This window comes from Leptonotus elevatus, chromosome 16 (assembly GCF_054856555.1).
Source record: "Leptonotus elevatus isolate MCC_2025b chromosome 16, RoL_Lele_1.0, whole genome shotgun sequence".
Taxonomy (NCBI): domain Eukaryota; kingdom Metazoa; phylum Chordata; class Actinopteri; order Syngnathiformes; family Syngnathidae; genus Leptonotus; species Leptonotus elevatus.
In genome coordinates this window covers 1,412,711-1,429,865 of record NC_141254.1, presented here as the reverse complement: position 1 = coordinate 1,429,865, position 17,155 = coordinate 1,412,711, and the positions used below count along the sequence as shown (strand labels likewise).

General features: G+C 40.2%; 1 protein-coding gene across 5 annotated transcripts in view; it reads right to left on the bottom strand.

Moving 5' to 3' along the window:
* The window catches only part of gdpd5a (glycerophosphodiester phosphodiesterase domain containing 5a), a 90,301-nt gene that overhangs the window by 45,492 nt on the left and 27,654 nt on the right, over positions 1 to 17,155 (bottom strand). For all 5 annotated transcript variants that reach the window (XM_086099108.1, XM_086099110.1, XM_086099109.1 and 2 more), the window contains 3 exons: positions 15,509 to 15,654; positions 14,695 to 14,777; positions 1,483 to 1,633 (listed from right to left, as the gene is read on the bottom strand). In XM_086099108.1, coding sequence (XP_085955234.1) covers positions 1,483 to 1,633; positions 14,695 to 14,777; positions 15,509 to 15,654 — 380 coding nt within the window. The remainder of the gene's footprint in view (positions 1 to 1,482; positions 1,634 to 14,694; positions 14,778 to 15,508; positions 15,655 to 17,155) is intronic.

Sequence of the window (17,155 nt, the reverse complement as noted above, 5' to 3'; positions counted from 1 at the left end):
ATGAATGTAAACAACTCAAAATGAGTATTAATAATGTTTTATTTTTGTTTATGATTATGCCAATTTTGTAATTGTGGAGTGTAATAATTTAAATTGTAATTGGATTTCGATTAATTGCACAGCCCTATTTTGAAACATTCGAAGGTTTTATTCTTAGCTTTAATATATAAGGCTATGAATAAATGGTGGCTACTTCATTTATATAACGCTTTTCCACCGGATTGTGATGTTGAATTGAATTTGAATTTATTGTGTAGACTTTGCTGCTTGTGGGTGTTAAGTGCCCACTATAGTGCCCCACTCAACTTTTCATGCCAGAGACGCCACTGGCTAAAATGCAAATTTTTAACTACATACAAGATGACTTGTCAAGTCATGTAGTCCAAGTCTTGGATACTAAACCAAAGTCAAGTCTTTCCCATGTTTTTGACATGCAAGTCAGAAGTCCGAAAAATAGCAACTTGTGTCTGACTCGAGTAGAGCCATATGACTCAAGTCCACCATCTCTTCTACACAGTAAAGCTATATCCAGCCATTCCATCTATCAATCCATTTCCTGAACCGCTTATTCCTCGCAAGAGTCGTGGGGGGTGCTGCTCATGCATGAGTTTGAGTAATGCTCATTCCTACCACTTCCAGCTAAATATACCCTGCTTGGGCTCACACTACAGTCAGACAAACTGTCCTGTAGTGAGAAACGTACCGAAACACGTAGCACATGACCGAGTCTGAGTGTGCCATTATTTCAGGTTCTTGCAACATGACTCAGCCTGTGCATCGATCCATAACTTAATGTTAAAAGACATGTACAAAAGGTATAGAAAATTATATCCAAGTGTATTGTACCTGGCATTAAAGATTGTACTTTGTCCCATTCCCAATTGGTTTTAAATGACTGGTTGAGTTCACACAAGGATGGTTAAATTTTCAAGTGAAAGATTTGATCTGGTTTGATTTAGTGCGATTACGATTTGATTTAATTTAATATGGTATGGCTCAGTTCGAGAAGGTAGTTTCTTTTTGTCAATATACACAACTTGCAGTACCGTAAATGTGGAATCACCTATTCAAATTTTCTTATATATATATATATATATATATATATATATATATATATATATATATATATATATGCTTTAAAATAAAAATAATGAGATTGGTTATTAAATTTTTTAACATTATTTAAAAAAAAAAAAAAGTATGCAATTATTATGGACATCAATTATTCACGGTTTCGCTAGTCCCAGGTTGGCCCAGTCACTATCTCCCACCAATAGTGGAGGTCCATTGTATACTAGTAATATTATAATCTCTAATAATAATATTACAATGATCTTCTTTAGATTGGAAATCATTATTTTTCAAGCAAACTTTTTTACTGCACTACTTGACTAGCATTTTGCAATTCAGCTAAAAGACGTTACAGAATAGATACAAAATAGTTATTATTATGATGTATTATTGTGATCTGAGTTGCTTTACCTCCAGAAACCAGCGACCTGCGTTGAGTGAACGTAGCTCTGTCCAGTTGAAGAAAGCAGCATCGTCATGCTGTCTGTCAGGGAAGACTGTGCTCGCATCTGTGGTTCGTCTCAAGGTGCGATCTCGCATGAGGAATGGAACCCCGTCCACACTGGAGATAGAAAATTGACAGAATACAAGTGTTATTCAAGTAAGTACTGTAATGTTTTCAAGATAGTTTGAAGTCTGTTTACTAGACAAATGGCTTGAAAAAAGTACATACAGATTGATCCAAGATGGATCTTGGAATTTGGAATGTGCACTGTAAAAAATTACTAGTATTTCACAATAATTAACAGTTATTATTTTACAGTAATTTGTTGTAATTAAGTCCCCCTGTAATATCCCAATGAATACCTGTATACCTGTATACTACAGCATCGTTGGATTTTACAGCATTTAACTGTTATTTTAGAGTAAAATCATGCAATCCAAAAACCTTGTTATATCGCAACAAGGCCTATACTATCACAGCAACAAAAAACTAAAACTAAAAAAAGCAAGGATTTCACAGTATTATTACAGTGTAAGATTTTTAGCCAAATAGTCCCTGTTACCTGACGTAATCGAACTTGGCACTGAACCTGAAGACGAAATGTCCCTTTTCTCTAAGAGGACGAAAAAGGCACTTTCTCCAAAAGTGCCAACACGATCATATTTTTCTTTTTCTTGCATGATTAATAAAATATAAATGAATGTAAAATCCGCTTCCCACCCCTTCCGGTAGAGCTCATTAGACCTTAGATCAGAAAAAATTAATGATTAGTGAATGAGGGAAGAAATATTATTTGTGGGCCCGTTTGAGTTGTGACATGAAATCCAAATATGTCGTTAATGATTTTAAAGCATACATTTTAAGGTAAAGAAAGTCATACTTTGTGGTAAAACTGTTGAGATCAAAGCTTTTGAAAAAAAAGAAAAAAAGGAATTTAACTCTTTGACCGCCAAAAACGTTTAATAACGTTCAGTAAAATCCAAATGAGTGCCGCCAAAGACGTTAAAAGACGTTCACTATGTTTTTTTGGGGTGAAATGGGTAGAGGAAAGCTGTGCTGAAAGTATCAAGCAGGTCGAGTTAGTATAATGACTATTTTTGGGCACTAGATGGCAGCGATGACTCTCTTTGGACAAGATCGGGTAGGAGTCAGTAGAAGACGTGAGGCGGAGCTAGAGTGTTAAGGGGAGAATGGCTGAGGAAGCGAAAATGGAGACCGGTTGCAAGCTGCTCACGCTTGAGCATTTTTTTCAAAGACGAAAAGCATCGACCAATGCTAAAGAGCACATTGATGATGGTGACTCCGAGGTTGACGCCGAAGTTGGAAGCGTTGACGCCGAAGTTGGAAGCGTTGACGCGGCGGCTTCGATCACGTCGTAAAGCCTCACCGGCTAGCGATGCTAACGGCGGAAAACGTGGAGCACAACCGAGCACTTCTGTACAGGCGGACGTTCAATCGGACGATGAAGAGTACCCCGAGTCCGATGCATATTCATCTGAGGAGTGGGCACAGTCTGATCATGGAGAAGACACTAGTTCTGGACTACGATGCCACCATGAATGGAGTGGATAAGATGGATCAGAACATCTCTTACCACCCGGTATAGGAACTGAAGGACATGAGGAAGCCAGACGTAACACCAGGTCACCGTATCATGATCCTGAGAGTAGACTTGATGACAACATGGCCAAACACACACTGCAGTATATACCTGCTACTCCCCAGAAAAAAAGGCCGGCAAGAAAGTGCACGCGAAGGGGCAATCGCAGTGAAATTAATTTGTGGTGCAAATCCTGCTGCGTCCCCTTGCACGCAGGGGAGTTTTACACAATATACCTCACAAAAAGAAAAACGGTGTAGTTGAAACATCCACACAATTGTAAATAGTACCACAGTTGCACACATTTGTAAATAGTTTGCCAAATTGTTTTGTCAAATTGTTACACTGTTGAATGTAAATAAATGTATTTTGCTATCAAAAAACACTTTTTCATTGTTGGTGGTAGTGTTTTACAGAAGAAAAGCACTGTTTAGGTGTTTGTGGCTTCATTCATGGGAAAAAAAAGGTGTCAAATTCACTAGAGTGCATGAAATAATATCGTTTCACAAAAAGCTTGATTTCTCCGTATTTTGGTCCAAAACAGAGCATTTGTGTGAAACTAACCTATTTTCTATTGTTGATTACTGAAAAACAGAATAAGGTAGAAACTAACTTTTTTTTCTGATGAAAGATGAGAGTTCAATCTTTCATTTGGTAGTATCTGTGTTTCCATAGTCCAAACACACAATTTTCTGTGGACCTTGAAAGATCAGTCAAAATGCTTAAATCAGCTGGCACCCACATATCCTCTTTTGCTCCCTTCCTGCAGCTTGGAGTGACTGCAATCTGGCATAAAGGCTGGCATGGCTCAGTGGTAGGGTGGTCGTCTCCCAGCCGGGAGGTTGTGGTTTCGATTTTGTGTCCTTGAGCAAGACAGTGAACCCTAATTTGCTCCCAGTGGACCTGGCAGCACCCTGCGTGGCAGTAGCAGACCATTGGTGTATTAATGTGTCTGTATGAATGGGTGAATGTGAGGCTTTGTAAAGCAATCTTGCAGTGCACAGCAAAAGGTTGTAATTCCCTAGTAATCAGGCCCGGTCTGGCTCGGCAGGAGGACCGGATCATTTCCCAGTTGGCTGCCAGGGGGCGCTGTTTATTTCAGGTAGCAGGTTTGTTTCGAAATCAGCAAATAAAGTGCTTTGGGTAGACCTAGGCAGGCCCAGAGTGACTAACCTAGAGCGGCCTGAATTTTCCCTCTTGGTCGGCCTGAATTATGGACGTATTTGGCCGCTACTTTGTGCAGAATGGATCATACACACATTGACGAAGCAAGCGTCACTCTGATTGCGTGCGCTTTCTCCTCACTCTTTTTCCCCTCCCCCACTCTTTCCAGCGCTGGCTGGCCTTGCTGGCCGACACGACAACCGAACAATACGCTCTGTCCGAGTGACCGGAATCAACACAGTGCACTTGGGCAGTCAAAATTAAATCAGATAGAAAGAAAGACTGGCACAGAAAAGGCAAGATTAAAGGAAAATAAGATGATTCACCAAATACGCCCAAATTGCCTTGAAACGCCTGTGTCTGATTGAGACGACAAGTAAGCAACAAAGTGTAACATAAAACACGCAATATATAAAGTAAAATAATGGTCCAAGAGCATGTTTGGCTGATCATTTTTCTACTAGTTATTTAATGTTGTGGTATTTGTATTTGTGGGAATAGTTACATTGAGACAAAAAAAAAAAGCAATAATAAATAGCAGGTCTTGACCTGCTTTTTGGGTAAAAAAAAAAGTATAGTAATTAAGGAATACATTGAAACCTTATTATTCAGGTGACTATATTTAATAAAATATATACATTTGGTAATTTATATGCCCCTAATAATGATGATCCGGCCTTTTTCCATGATTTTTTCTCTAAGCTGTTTGAATTAGCAGCGAACTCTACTATTATTATTGGAGGAGATTTTAACACAGTCTTAAATCCATTAATAGATCATTCTAATATTACAACATGTATAAAGCGATTGCAATCTACTAAAGTAATAGGGGAATATATGGATGACTTTGGCCTCGTCGACAGCTGGAGACTTAAAAACCCAAATAAGAAGGAATTTTCAAGAATAGATTTTTTTCTTACAAATAACTCTATTGCTGATAAAACTGTTACAAAAAGACATCCTATTATTATTAGCGACCATGCACCAGTCTCCCTTTCCCTACAAGTTGATTATACCTTTAAACCACTCTCTCACTGCTAAACGACGCAGAATTTGACAAAATTATAAGAAAAGAGTGGGCAGACTTTTTGGAAATAAATGACTCTCCAGACCTATCTCCATCTCTTCTCTGGGAAGCTGGGAAAGCAGTAATTAGAGGTAAAATTATATCATATTCATCTTATAAAAAGAAACAGGATCAAAAATTAGAAAAAGACTTGGAAGATAAAGTTAAACAACTGACGGATGAATACGCAATAAACCCAAATAACCAAATATGGACTGACTTACAAAATACAAAAATACAGTTAGACGATATGCTAACTAAAAAGACAGAGTTTATAATACAACAATTGAGATACAACAACTTTGAATATAATAACAAATCAGGTAAATTTCTTGCAAACCAACTTCAACGCAATCTGGAAAAATCGCTTATAACGGCTATTAAAGGGACAACTGGTGAATGTACACAATCACCAGAAGAAATTAATCAAATTTTTTATAACTATTATCACAACCTATACTCAGAAACTAATCAGCCTAACCCAGAGCATATTGAGGCATTCCTCAGTAGCTTAAATATACCTCAATTAACTACTGGATATAAAGGTATGTTAGATGCGCCACTTACTATAAACGAGTTGTACAGTGCTCTAGATAGTATGCCAAATGGCAAAGCACCTGGCCCGGATGATTATCCGGCTATATTTTTTAAGCACTTCTGGTTAATGCTTGCTCCACTATTCTTAAGAGTAGTAACAGAAATTAAAACTAATGGTCACACACGCCCACACATGAATACAGCAGCAATTAAACTTTTATTAAAGCCAGAAAAAGACCCCACCCTTCCATCAAGTTACCGTCCGATTTCACAAATTAACACTGATATTAAAATTATCACTAAGGCTTTCACATCTAGACTAGAAACAGTAATCCCGACAATCATTCATAGCGACCAAACAGGCTTTATTAAAGATCGTCACTCTACTAATAATATTAGGAGGCTCTTTAACCTTATTAGCATGTCACAGCGGCATGATAAAAAGGCAGTTATTATATCATTGGATGCAGAAAAAGCTTTCGACAAAGTTAACTGGTCCTTCCTCTTTGCTGTTTTAAATTAATTTGGCTTTGGGAAGTCATTTATTCACTGGGTGTCAGTATTATATGATTCTCCTAAAGCTACAGTTACTACTAATGGGATTATATCTCAGAATTTTACTCTACAGAGAGGCACAAGACAGGGATGCCCACTGTCCCCTTTATTATTTGCAATATTTATTGAACCGCTTGCATTAGCCATACGCCAGGAAAGAAGGATTCAAGGAATTCACTCTGGGGTAACAGAACATAAAATTAATCTATATGCCGATGATATTTTACTTTATTTAGAAAAGCCTGCTATTTCGTTAGGGGAAGTATTTAACTTAATAACTAAATTCTCACAGTTATCAGATTATTCTATTAACTGGACAAAATCAACACTTCTACCTATTACAGAAAATTCATGGAACCCTGCAAGCCAGGACCCACACTACTCATTTCCTATAGGTAATTTAAAATACTTAGGCATAAAAATCTCACCTAAATTAACTGATTTAATTCATTTAAACTTTACTCCACTTCTGGATAGCATTTATAGTGACTTGGAGCGCTGGAATAATCTTCCTATTTCTCTAATAGGACGAATAGCCACTATTAAATAAAAATTTTACCCAAAATAAACAATTTTTTCTCAATGATTCCATTTAAACCTACGGCTTACTGGTTCCAGTTGTTGGACTCAGCCGTTACAAAATTTTACTGGAATTAAAAAAAAGCAAAGATTAGTCTATCTACTCTTCAGAAAAATAAATCCAAAGGAGGTCTCCAGGCACCAAATTGTATGCCCTACTATATAGCTAACAAGCTACAATATATAATTTTATGGGCACAACCCAACAGAGATACGAACTGTTGGCTGGAACTAGAACAGAAGGATTGTAATAACCTCAGACTTCTAGATTTACTCTTTATTACAACATCGATTAAGCGACATAATTGTTTTAAAAACCCAATGATTTCCGCCACCCTGACTGCCTGGTGGAAGGCACTAGAAATTACAAAAGCCCAAGTGGAGCCCTGTGGGCTTTCTCCCCTATGGCATAACCCCGACTTTAAACTTAACAACCAATCGTTTTATTTAGGTGTGTGGGAGCAGAAAGGAATTACACATCTCCACCATCTCTTCTCAGATAATATGTTTATATCATATTCATCCTTGCTCCAAAAATACAAAATAAAAAACGTACATTTTTTACATTATCTGCAAGTTAAAAGTATGATAAAGAAACAAATTCCAACACTTCAGGGTACGCTCCAACCGCCTGTTTTCGTGGGGGGAGCGGGGGCTGTGGACTGGTGGGGTGCCTGGCGGGCCTGCAGTGCCCCGTCCTGCTGCGTTGGGTTGGGGGCGCGGGCCGTGTTGGGGTGGGGGGCGCTCCTGCTCCTGGGTTTGCTCTCCGGCCGGTGGCCCTGGCGGCGCCCGGGGGTCGTCCTTTGGCGCTGCCGCGGCCTGCGGGGCCCTGAGGTGTTGCGCTTGCTCTGTCCTGGCAAAGGTCGAGGGCTCCCCTCTTTGGTGGAGATTTTCATGCATGCCAGATCCACCACACCAGCATCTATCGAAACTCAGACACAATCTGCTTCTTCCTCAGGTCATTGAATCGGTGGAGGCTGGTGTCTGTGGATCTCCCTCTGCTTTGTTTGTCCTTCCTTCCTTTCCTCAGTCTTTCCTTTGGTCTCTTGAGGTCTCCCTGATTTGTTGGAATTTAGATGTTTCTGGGGTTGGTGAAGAACTCTGGTTGGTGGCCCGGTGGGTGGTGTCTGGTCGGTGCTGGATTTCACTTTCCTTTGTTTTCTTTGGTCCTTCCCCGGGTCTCCTAACGGCGGTGTTCGGTTAAGGTGAACGGTATGGGATTTTTTTAATAGGTTTTTGGTGAACTAACGAATACACACACACTCGCACGCACGCACGCACACACGCACGCACACACACACATACTCACCCACATACAAAAAAAAAAAAGAGCAATGATGATGACATTACCAAATGAACAACACTGAGCTCTTTAAAAAAAAAAGAAGAATACATTGAAACCAAATATAGAAATGATTAGTTTTTAAATGTGACTGAAACTAACATTTGAAACGAACATAGGCTATTCAATTTTGTAAACCCTGCCCTTGATAATGAAGTAATTCAAACGCATATTAGCTCGTACTAAAAACACAAGTTGAAGTGTGATTGCAGTTCATTATTATGAGCTAAAAAAGAAAAGAAAATGTGTCTTGTACTTTGCCTTATTATCTGCTTACGTTTAGGTTTTATATCTTGGGGATACGAGAGTTTGGTGGTTGAATGTCATGCTTGTTTAGTTTGTGACTTTTCAGAGAATATGGTGGTCAAATCAATTTCTTTAGCTCTCTTGACTTTATATTTCTATAATGGTTCATATATATATATGCAGGAGCAGTGAATGTGCGCAGTGAAAAAGCCTCCAGGAACCATGTGAGGTAGTCACATACCACCAAGAATGTACTTATGTCCACTGCTGCTTTTTGTCAAGGGTCCAACAATGTCCATGGCAATCTTGCGGAGTGGAGATGATCGTGAGCGGCTGCAAAAATGCTCGATCACACTTTCGGGTAAAGACGGTTTTTTGGCATGTTGGGCATGTGGCATAATAATGTTGGATGTCTGTGTACATAGAAAGCCAGAAAAAACGGGAACTGACACGCAAGTATGTTTTGTGGCGACGAGGTGTCCTGCCCATAGAAGTGTGTGTGCTATGTGCATGATAAGCGACCTACAGCAAGCATGGACCACGAGACGTTTTTGATCTTTATCAGTAGCATACAAGACCCCATCTTCTATCACAAATTGTTCCTTCCCCACACAATGTCCCTTTGTTTTATCATTCACCTTAACAAACAAATGCTTCAATGACACATCCTCCCTCTGAAGTACGGACATGTTTGGTCTTGACCACGTTCCATTTTCTAAAGATCCCTTTGGTGGAGGCTCTGCTAACCTTGGCTGTTTTTCAAAGCGGCGTTGGCGCCGAAATTTCCTAGGTCCCTTTGTGCCACCTTCGAACAGACTGTTGTCAATATCTGGTAGCGGTTGAACACAGACCACCACTAAGGTCTTGGCTCGATTGGATATCAGCTCTAGATTGAGCTCTAGTAATTATTGGATATGATAAGTTTATTACAGGGCCTTTTTGCCCACAGTCAGTATTCAGTGGATGATTTTCTAGCAGCAAGTCAAGAAGAATTGGTCCAAACCTAAGATGGCTACTACTGGCAGTCTTTCAACCACCCCTACAGTCAACAAGTATGGTTGCTCATGAATGGTTACACTGAGCTAAGCTGTGGGATAAGGGTGCTTTTATCCCCGTGTATACATATGATGTCTTCCTGTTTCCCATAGTTCACGCAAGTTGCAGGCACACGATCCTGTCTAATTGATGACATGAAGCTGCCACTGTCTAATAGTGCATTCACTTGCTGGTCCATAATAGTCATAGTCTTAACACGCTGAAGTCTTTTTTGCCCAGTTCCACCCTCTGGACAGGGAACATAACAGGCACCAGCAAATTTTGATTTTCGCACAGGGCATACTGAAGCCTCGTGGCCTAGTTGCTGACAGTAAAAACAAAGTCCTTACCAGGTCCATATTGGTTTGGGGCAGAGTTAGCGCTACCTGGTAACTTCTGGCTCGTCTCTCTCCATGCTAATCTATGTTGAGTTGGTGGATTCGCTGGTCGGTGTGTGCTGGCAGGTCGGGATGGTAGTCCTAGGAGCATTGAGGTACTGCATAGCCAGCTTGGCAGCGGCTATGCCCTCTGTTGGCTTGTGCTCCTTCAGGTCCTCACCTCTGCTGGAAGAACCCGAAGTAGCTGCTCTAAGATGATCACTTCTCCGACTTCCTCCTTGGTGCACTGTTCTGGTCAAATCCAGCGTCGGTAGCGGCCCTTCAGGCGGTGGTAGGTAACCGTAGGGTTCTCACCAGGGGGACTGTGATGGCTCTGAACTGTTGCCGGTTAGTCTCTGGAGATATGTCAAACTTAGTCAGCAGCGCCGCTTTTAGGGTGTTGTAGCAGTGGGCCCTCTCTTCATCCATTGCGGTGTAGGCCTCCAGTGCCTTTTTAGACAACAGTGGCACGAGTCGGCACGCCCACTCACTCTCAGGCCACTTCCATGTCCTGGCCATGCACTCAAAACACAGTAAATAGTTTTCAATTTCATCCCCATTTGATATTGGAGTATTTTGGGCTCTGAGAAAAACCTAAAGTCTGGCCTTGACTGCTCTGACTGGCTGCTAGCGCCTTGCTGCTGAAACGAGGATACATCTTGTGATGCATGATGTTGAGGATGCTGAGGCACTGGGGTTAGCAGAGTTAGCCTGGGACTGCTGGCAGTTGCAGTGCTTGATGTGGGTGCATCAAGCAACCGGCGTGGTGGAGTGTATACCTGTTGAATGTTCTGGTTCTCACGGAAAAGAGAAGCTCTCAGGCCACGCATTTCTACCAACAGGTGCTCCTCTCTCCTATTTTGTCCTTCCAAAAAAACTCTCATCATTGTCAACATTTCTTCTGCTGGTGCCGGAACCGGAGCAGCTGGGGCAACCGGGGCAGCTGCAGGTTGCTGCGCCCCTTCATCCTCTACCGACAATGACGGCGCTGGCGATTGGGATTGCTGAGGATGCCTTCCTGTGTGCTGCCTTGGAAGGCGAGTTGGCATTCTTCAACTAGCCATTATCCCACCACTGCCACCATATGTTGCAGGGTTCTTTTAAACCTCCTCGGAATAAATGGCGTAGTCAAAAATATGCACCAATGTAATTTATTGTGCAAAACCTCACACAGTGCAGCAAAGTGGTGTCGTGTAACATGTATGATATGACATGAACGGGTCGTTTGGACTGAAGGAACCAAGTATCATCACGTTCGAGGGTGTCAGAAATGTGTCGCAAAAATTTATGTAACAATGTTGTGATGATTAAGGGTGTGCCAACATCATGTCATGGGAAAGGATGGAATGTTGAATGTGGGTTGAAGCTCAGTTTATGGTTAACACCTGTAGTTTGAGGCCTCAAGACCAATGGCCATATTTGGCCATATTTTGCAATATTTCTCCACTCCTGACATAGCCTTATAGCTCTATTCATTAGTCAGCAATTATTGAGTGCTTACTTGGTTCATAAAACAGCAACTTTTGCATTGGGAAACTTCTCAGTGCTAGTACAAAATGTGCTATTTGGTTTTGGAATTCGCGCCTGGCCTCTTGAAATGAGTGATTGCTTTTTGGCTGATCCCGATGTATTTGTATGTGCAAGCAGAATACAACACACGTTCATTGTGCAAGCGCGCAGTAAACAGAGAGAAAGGCAAAGGGTACATAATGGAGTAGCTTGATTTTTAATGAGTAAATAATAATAATAATAATGATGATGATGATGATAATAATAATAAATAATGGTAGTCATGCCTATCTAGTACTTATTTGCGATGAATCTAGAGGCTAGGAGGATTGAAGCATGATTGTACTTAAATGTTAGTTTGACATGAATTAGGACCTGTCTTTTTACATGCAAGCCAGATGTTATGACATGTAAGCACTATAATGCATGGGTTCCATATATTTTATTACTTTGTTTAAATGACTGAGTATGTGTTGATGATGGGCAATATTGTGAAATGTTGAGGAGATGTGATCCACTGGGTTAGCATTTTGTACTTGAACAAGAACATCACACACAGTACAATATGTTATGTTGACAGCTGCATGGATGACGACAAGTGACGTTGCACTTACATACTCCCATGAAAGGAGCAACCTTTAAAGAAGGTAATACCATTTTATTTTATTTTTTTTCTGATTTAAGAATCATTTGTTCATTTATTTATTTTTTATCCATTTCATTCATTATCCAATTTTGGAAATTGTTTTTGATTTAAGAATCATTCTATCCTTTTTTCATTTGTATCCATTTTACTTATTTGTTAACCACTTTTGAATTGTAATAAAACTAAGAAAATGTTGATTACTTTTCAGATTTTCTACTACCAAAGGTATAGATTTTATACAAAATGTACTGTTGGTTAGTTATTGAGATAACTATACAAAGTATTAATAAGCAACTTTATCTGGAATTGAGATTAACTAGCTTAAAGTATTTTGACTTATTTGAAAAAGGAACATAGCCTTTGAGGAAGTGAGATAGTTACTTAAAGTTTATTTATTTTTGATGAAGTTAACTCGATATTTGTAAACTTTCACCGATAGGATTTTCTTTTGATTTAAGATATGTTCTAACCAATCTGTTTCATGTTTGAACAGCATTGAAATAAAATTTTAAGGCTTAATGTTCAATATAACATTCCATGCTTCTGTGTGTGAACCCTAACCCAAGTAAGACATTTTGTTGAATATTTCCATCAAAAATTGATGTTTAAAAATCTATTTGGCTGCATGTTGAAGCGATATGAGAATTGTGTGCTTTAATATCGCGATATATTGGTGAATCGATTTTTTTAACACCCCTTTTATTATTCATCCCTTTTTCACCCCTATATCTATCATAGCCATACTCTTGACAACCACTTAGATCTTATCAGCGAATGATCAACTATATCTTAACATCAGTAACTGCTTTTCCCTGAACCTTTAAAGTTACCTCGCCTTAATTTAGATTAAAAAACAAGCCCGAAGGGGTTTCACAAAACCACCTTAATTTATTTAGATCTTAACAAGTGCAACCGATCATTTAGAGAAGGAGCCACTGTAAAAAAGAGAGTGTTCAGATTATATCCTTATTTCGAAAAGGTTACTCATTAAGGGTTTATTTGAAGCGAGACCGGGCTGACGCTCCAAATCTGGGGCGGTAAGAACCGAAACGAATCATTCTCGAAGCTGGCTCGGAGAGCCCCCGTCAACTCCTTGGTTTCGACCGTGTTACTGCGGGTGCAGATAGAGGGGGGCTTTAACCCTTTGAACGGAGACCTGGCGCCCAATATTTACAAAAAACTTTCAAAACAGCCAAAAAGTTCAAAAATACTATTTACAAAAAAAATCTATGCACAAAAACACTGAATGGAGTTCGTCAGTAACATCCACTAGTTCAGTTGGGTCTAATGTACAAATGTTTTCTTTTTTTCTTTTTTTCCTGGAGAGCTCATTCGGTAATTTTACAGATTTGACATGTCCATCATCATTGCTCTCTTTTTTTTTGATTTTTTATTTTGTATGTGATTAAAATCCCATACCGTTCACCTAAACCGAGCACTTCAGAATCCAGCCAGAGTCGTGAGGCAGTCAGGAGACCCGAGGAAGGACCAAAGAAAAGAAAGGAAAGTGAAATCCAGCACCAACCAGACACCACCCACCACCCACCGGGCCACCAACCAGAGTCCTTCACCAACCCCAGAAACATCTCAATTCCAACAAATCAGGGAGACCTCAAGAGACCAAAGGTGAGACTGAGGAAAGGAAGTAAGGACAGTCGAAGCAGAGTGAGATCCACACCAGCCTCCACCGATTCAACGACCAGAGGAAGAATCAGATTGTGTCTGAGTTGCGATAGATGCTGGTGTGGTGGATCTGGCATGCATGACAATCTCCACCAAAGAGGGGAGCCGTCGACCCCCGCCAGGACAGAGCAAGCACAACACCTCAGGGCCCCCCAGGCCACGGCAGCGCCAAGGGACAACCCCCGAGCCCCGCACTGCAGGCCCGCCAGGCACCCCCACCGGCCCACAGCCAGTCAGTGGCTCTACTGGTACTGGCAAAGAGGTGATAGTAAGAATAGTGTTGTGTCCTATTTGTTGATTTAATAACGAGGCGGGGGTGGCGGTGGAATGAGTGATGAACTATGAATTTGTGTGCGTGATGCGTGCTAGCGTCTCTTTGGTCAAGTGTCTGGACGGAGCCGCTCCGTCACATTATCCAATTATTTATTGTGAAATTGCAGCAAAAATCTTTGCAGTGTGTTCTTCATTGTTCATCTCCAAAATAAATTATGATGGTTCTAGCCCAGGGGTGGACATACTTGCTCGATCCAAAACCTGCAGCACTCCGGCCCTTGAGGACCGAATTTGCCCATCCCTGTTCTAGCCACACCAGTTACAAAAAATCTTGTTACTGCTACTTTTTTAGTATTGATTACACTGAGAAATAAAAAAAATTCAGACAGAGAAGACTTGATATTAAGGCTACGTACTTAAACTAAAGCATAGATTATCTACCAAATCTGATCTACTACTCATATAGAACTGAAGTGCCCTGAGTTCATTATGAACATGCCTAGATGAAAATGTCAGAAATGATTCGAACTAAAATAACCTAAGACTTAAACCTAGACTAAAGTAACCTTAGAGTGACGTCAGCTTCCAGGGAGCTGGCTCCATGCTGTAGGGCTCTGTTGAAGGATACCATGGTGTTTTCTGGGGCCAGCTGGAAAACATAGTGAGACTTGTGTCATACACTTGAAGCATTTGAATAAATCTGACATCATGATTTTATTTTATTTTATTACACTTTTAGAAAGATAATGATTTTATTCTACTAGTTTAGACAAGTGGCCAGTGATTCAAAGGGTTGCACTTAAAGGTGTATTCAAGGATCTTTTGTTGCTGCGTCTTCCGAGTGGATCAACTTAACAATTGGTTCTCCATCCAATCAATCAATCTGCCTTAACGACGTGGTGTGTGTTAGTTCCTAGCTGCGTATGCGCACTTCGAGTATTTGTAGCATGTAGCCGCTGAGCTTTGCATTCAGCCATTCATCGTTCTAGCTCCACTGATCTCACAGCATACTTTGAAAATTGCTGTGAGCCGCAAGAGGAGGTAGGATGGTCTTTTGCATGCACATTTTTTTAAAAGAGACAAATGGAACGCTTGACTTCTACTTTTCGTGAAGATCCTTGAATACACCTTTAATGTTTGGATCTTCCGGCATGTGGCCTAACCAATCACAATGCAATACAATAGCAAGTTGTAAATCTGAGCAAAGGTTTACGGTAGTTAGCTATCTCCCCCGCTTGATGTGTATTTGGAGGAACATTTACTCGGCTCTGAGATGACAGTGCAGAGTAGACTCTTTTGCTCACAAATGTGCAGGACTCATTGAGTCACCTGGACAGTTAACTGGATTAGACAGTGAGGGCTGGCCATAGACCAACTCACCATTGGAGCTCCTCGTCGGCCAATTACGTCTGGGCGAGGCTTGAGGCTGAGACTGTCCATTACGCAAGGGCAGGAGAATGTGAGCGGTGTCAAATAAAGGGCCAAGAGGATGATTATGTAGGTAATTAACACCATCATCTGGAAATCTATGACAGAGGCACAAGTTTTATATTACGCTTCATCAACAAAACAAATGGATTCACTGAAGAGGCTTAGCATGTGTTGGCTGGAGGAATTGTTAAGCCGTTTAAATCCTAGTACATTTGAGGATTTAACAATGGTTATGAAAAGTGAACCCACAGTTGGGCATAATGATTGGTTTATACCTGGCATAGAAGATGGAGGATTTAAATGATGGAAAACCCAAGGTATCCATGCAATCAAAGATCTGTACAATAATGAAGAATTGCTCTCGCTCAATGATTTATCAAAAAAAAAATCAAATTCCTCAATTTTTTTAAAAATATAAATATCTCGTTCTTTGAAACAATGGAGAAAGGAACTGTCAGAGTGTATTGGATTGAAAAGACTGACGTATATTGCCAACGGTAAACTGAGAGAACAATTTTGGGAACCATATATTACCATCATTTCATCTGAAAAATAGAGACAAGACACCTAAATCACTTTTGTTTTATGGTACATTTTTAATGTGTATGTGGAGATGTAGATATGCGCATACAGTCGTGGCCAAAAGTTTTGAAAATGACACAAAGTATTGGTTTTCACAAAGTTTGCTGCTTCAGTATTCTTAGATATTTTTGTTAGATGTTACTATGATATACTGAAATATAATTACAATAATTTTACAAGTGTCAAAGGCGTTTATTGACAATTAAATAAAATGTATGTAAATTGTTAATACAGTGTCGACCCTTTTTCTCAATACCTGTGCAGTTCGCCCTGGCATGCTGTCAATTAACTTCTGTGCCACACCCTGACTGATGGCAGCCTATTCTTGCATAACCAATGCTGCAAAATGATCCCTCAGCGCAAGACCCTGCTGCTGCTCACCGCTCCCTCAATGATGGGTCAAATGCAGAGAACGAATTTTCCCCCACTTAGATGGACTTGACAATCTTTAACCTTAACCTTATGCTTGTATATATGCATACACATTACGCATATGTGCAGGCATGTGGGTGCAGATCTGCAGGTTGGTAATGCATGTGTGAAGTGTTATGATGTTCTGTTCTACTTGGGTTTGTGTTCTTCATTATAAAACTAAAAAAAAACAATAAATCGATTGGGGGGCTGAACCCACAGTTGTTGAAATACCACATTTCCATCAAGCCCCCATCTGTTTTGACTTTCTACAAAATAACAATTAATTTGGGGAGAATACACCTGGATTTAAAATAAACAATAGTACAGAGAGGGCCCTAGAGAAAGTCACTAACGACCACCTTTCTGCCTTACTTGTCCTTTTATAGTTCAGTGCAGGCTTTGACAAACTTGCCCACCAAATCCTTTTACAGAGGTTGGAGCATGCCATTGGTATTACGTAAAGTAACTGCCCTAAATCGGTGTTGTGATTGGTATTGTCACTGTCGTTCTAATATTTTCAGAGTATGATTTGGGTACAAGAAGAGATGTGCCCACGCTTTGTTAGGATCGATCACGTCTTTGTGACAGACATATCCTATA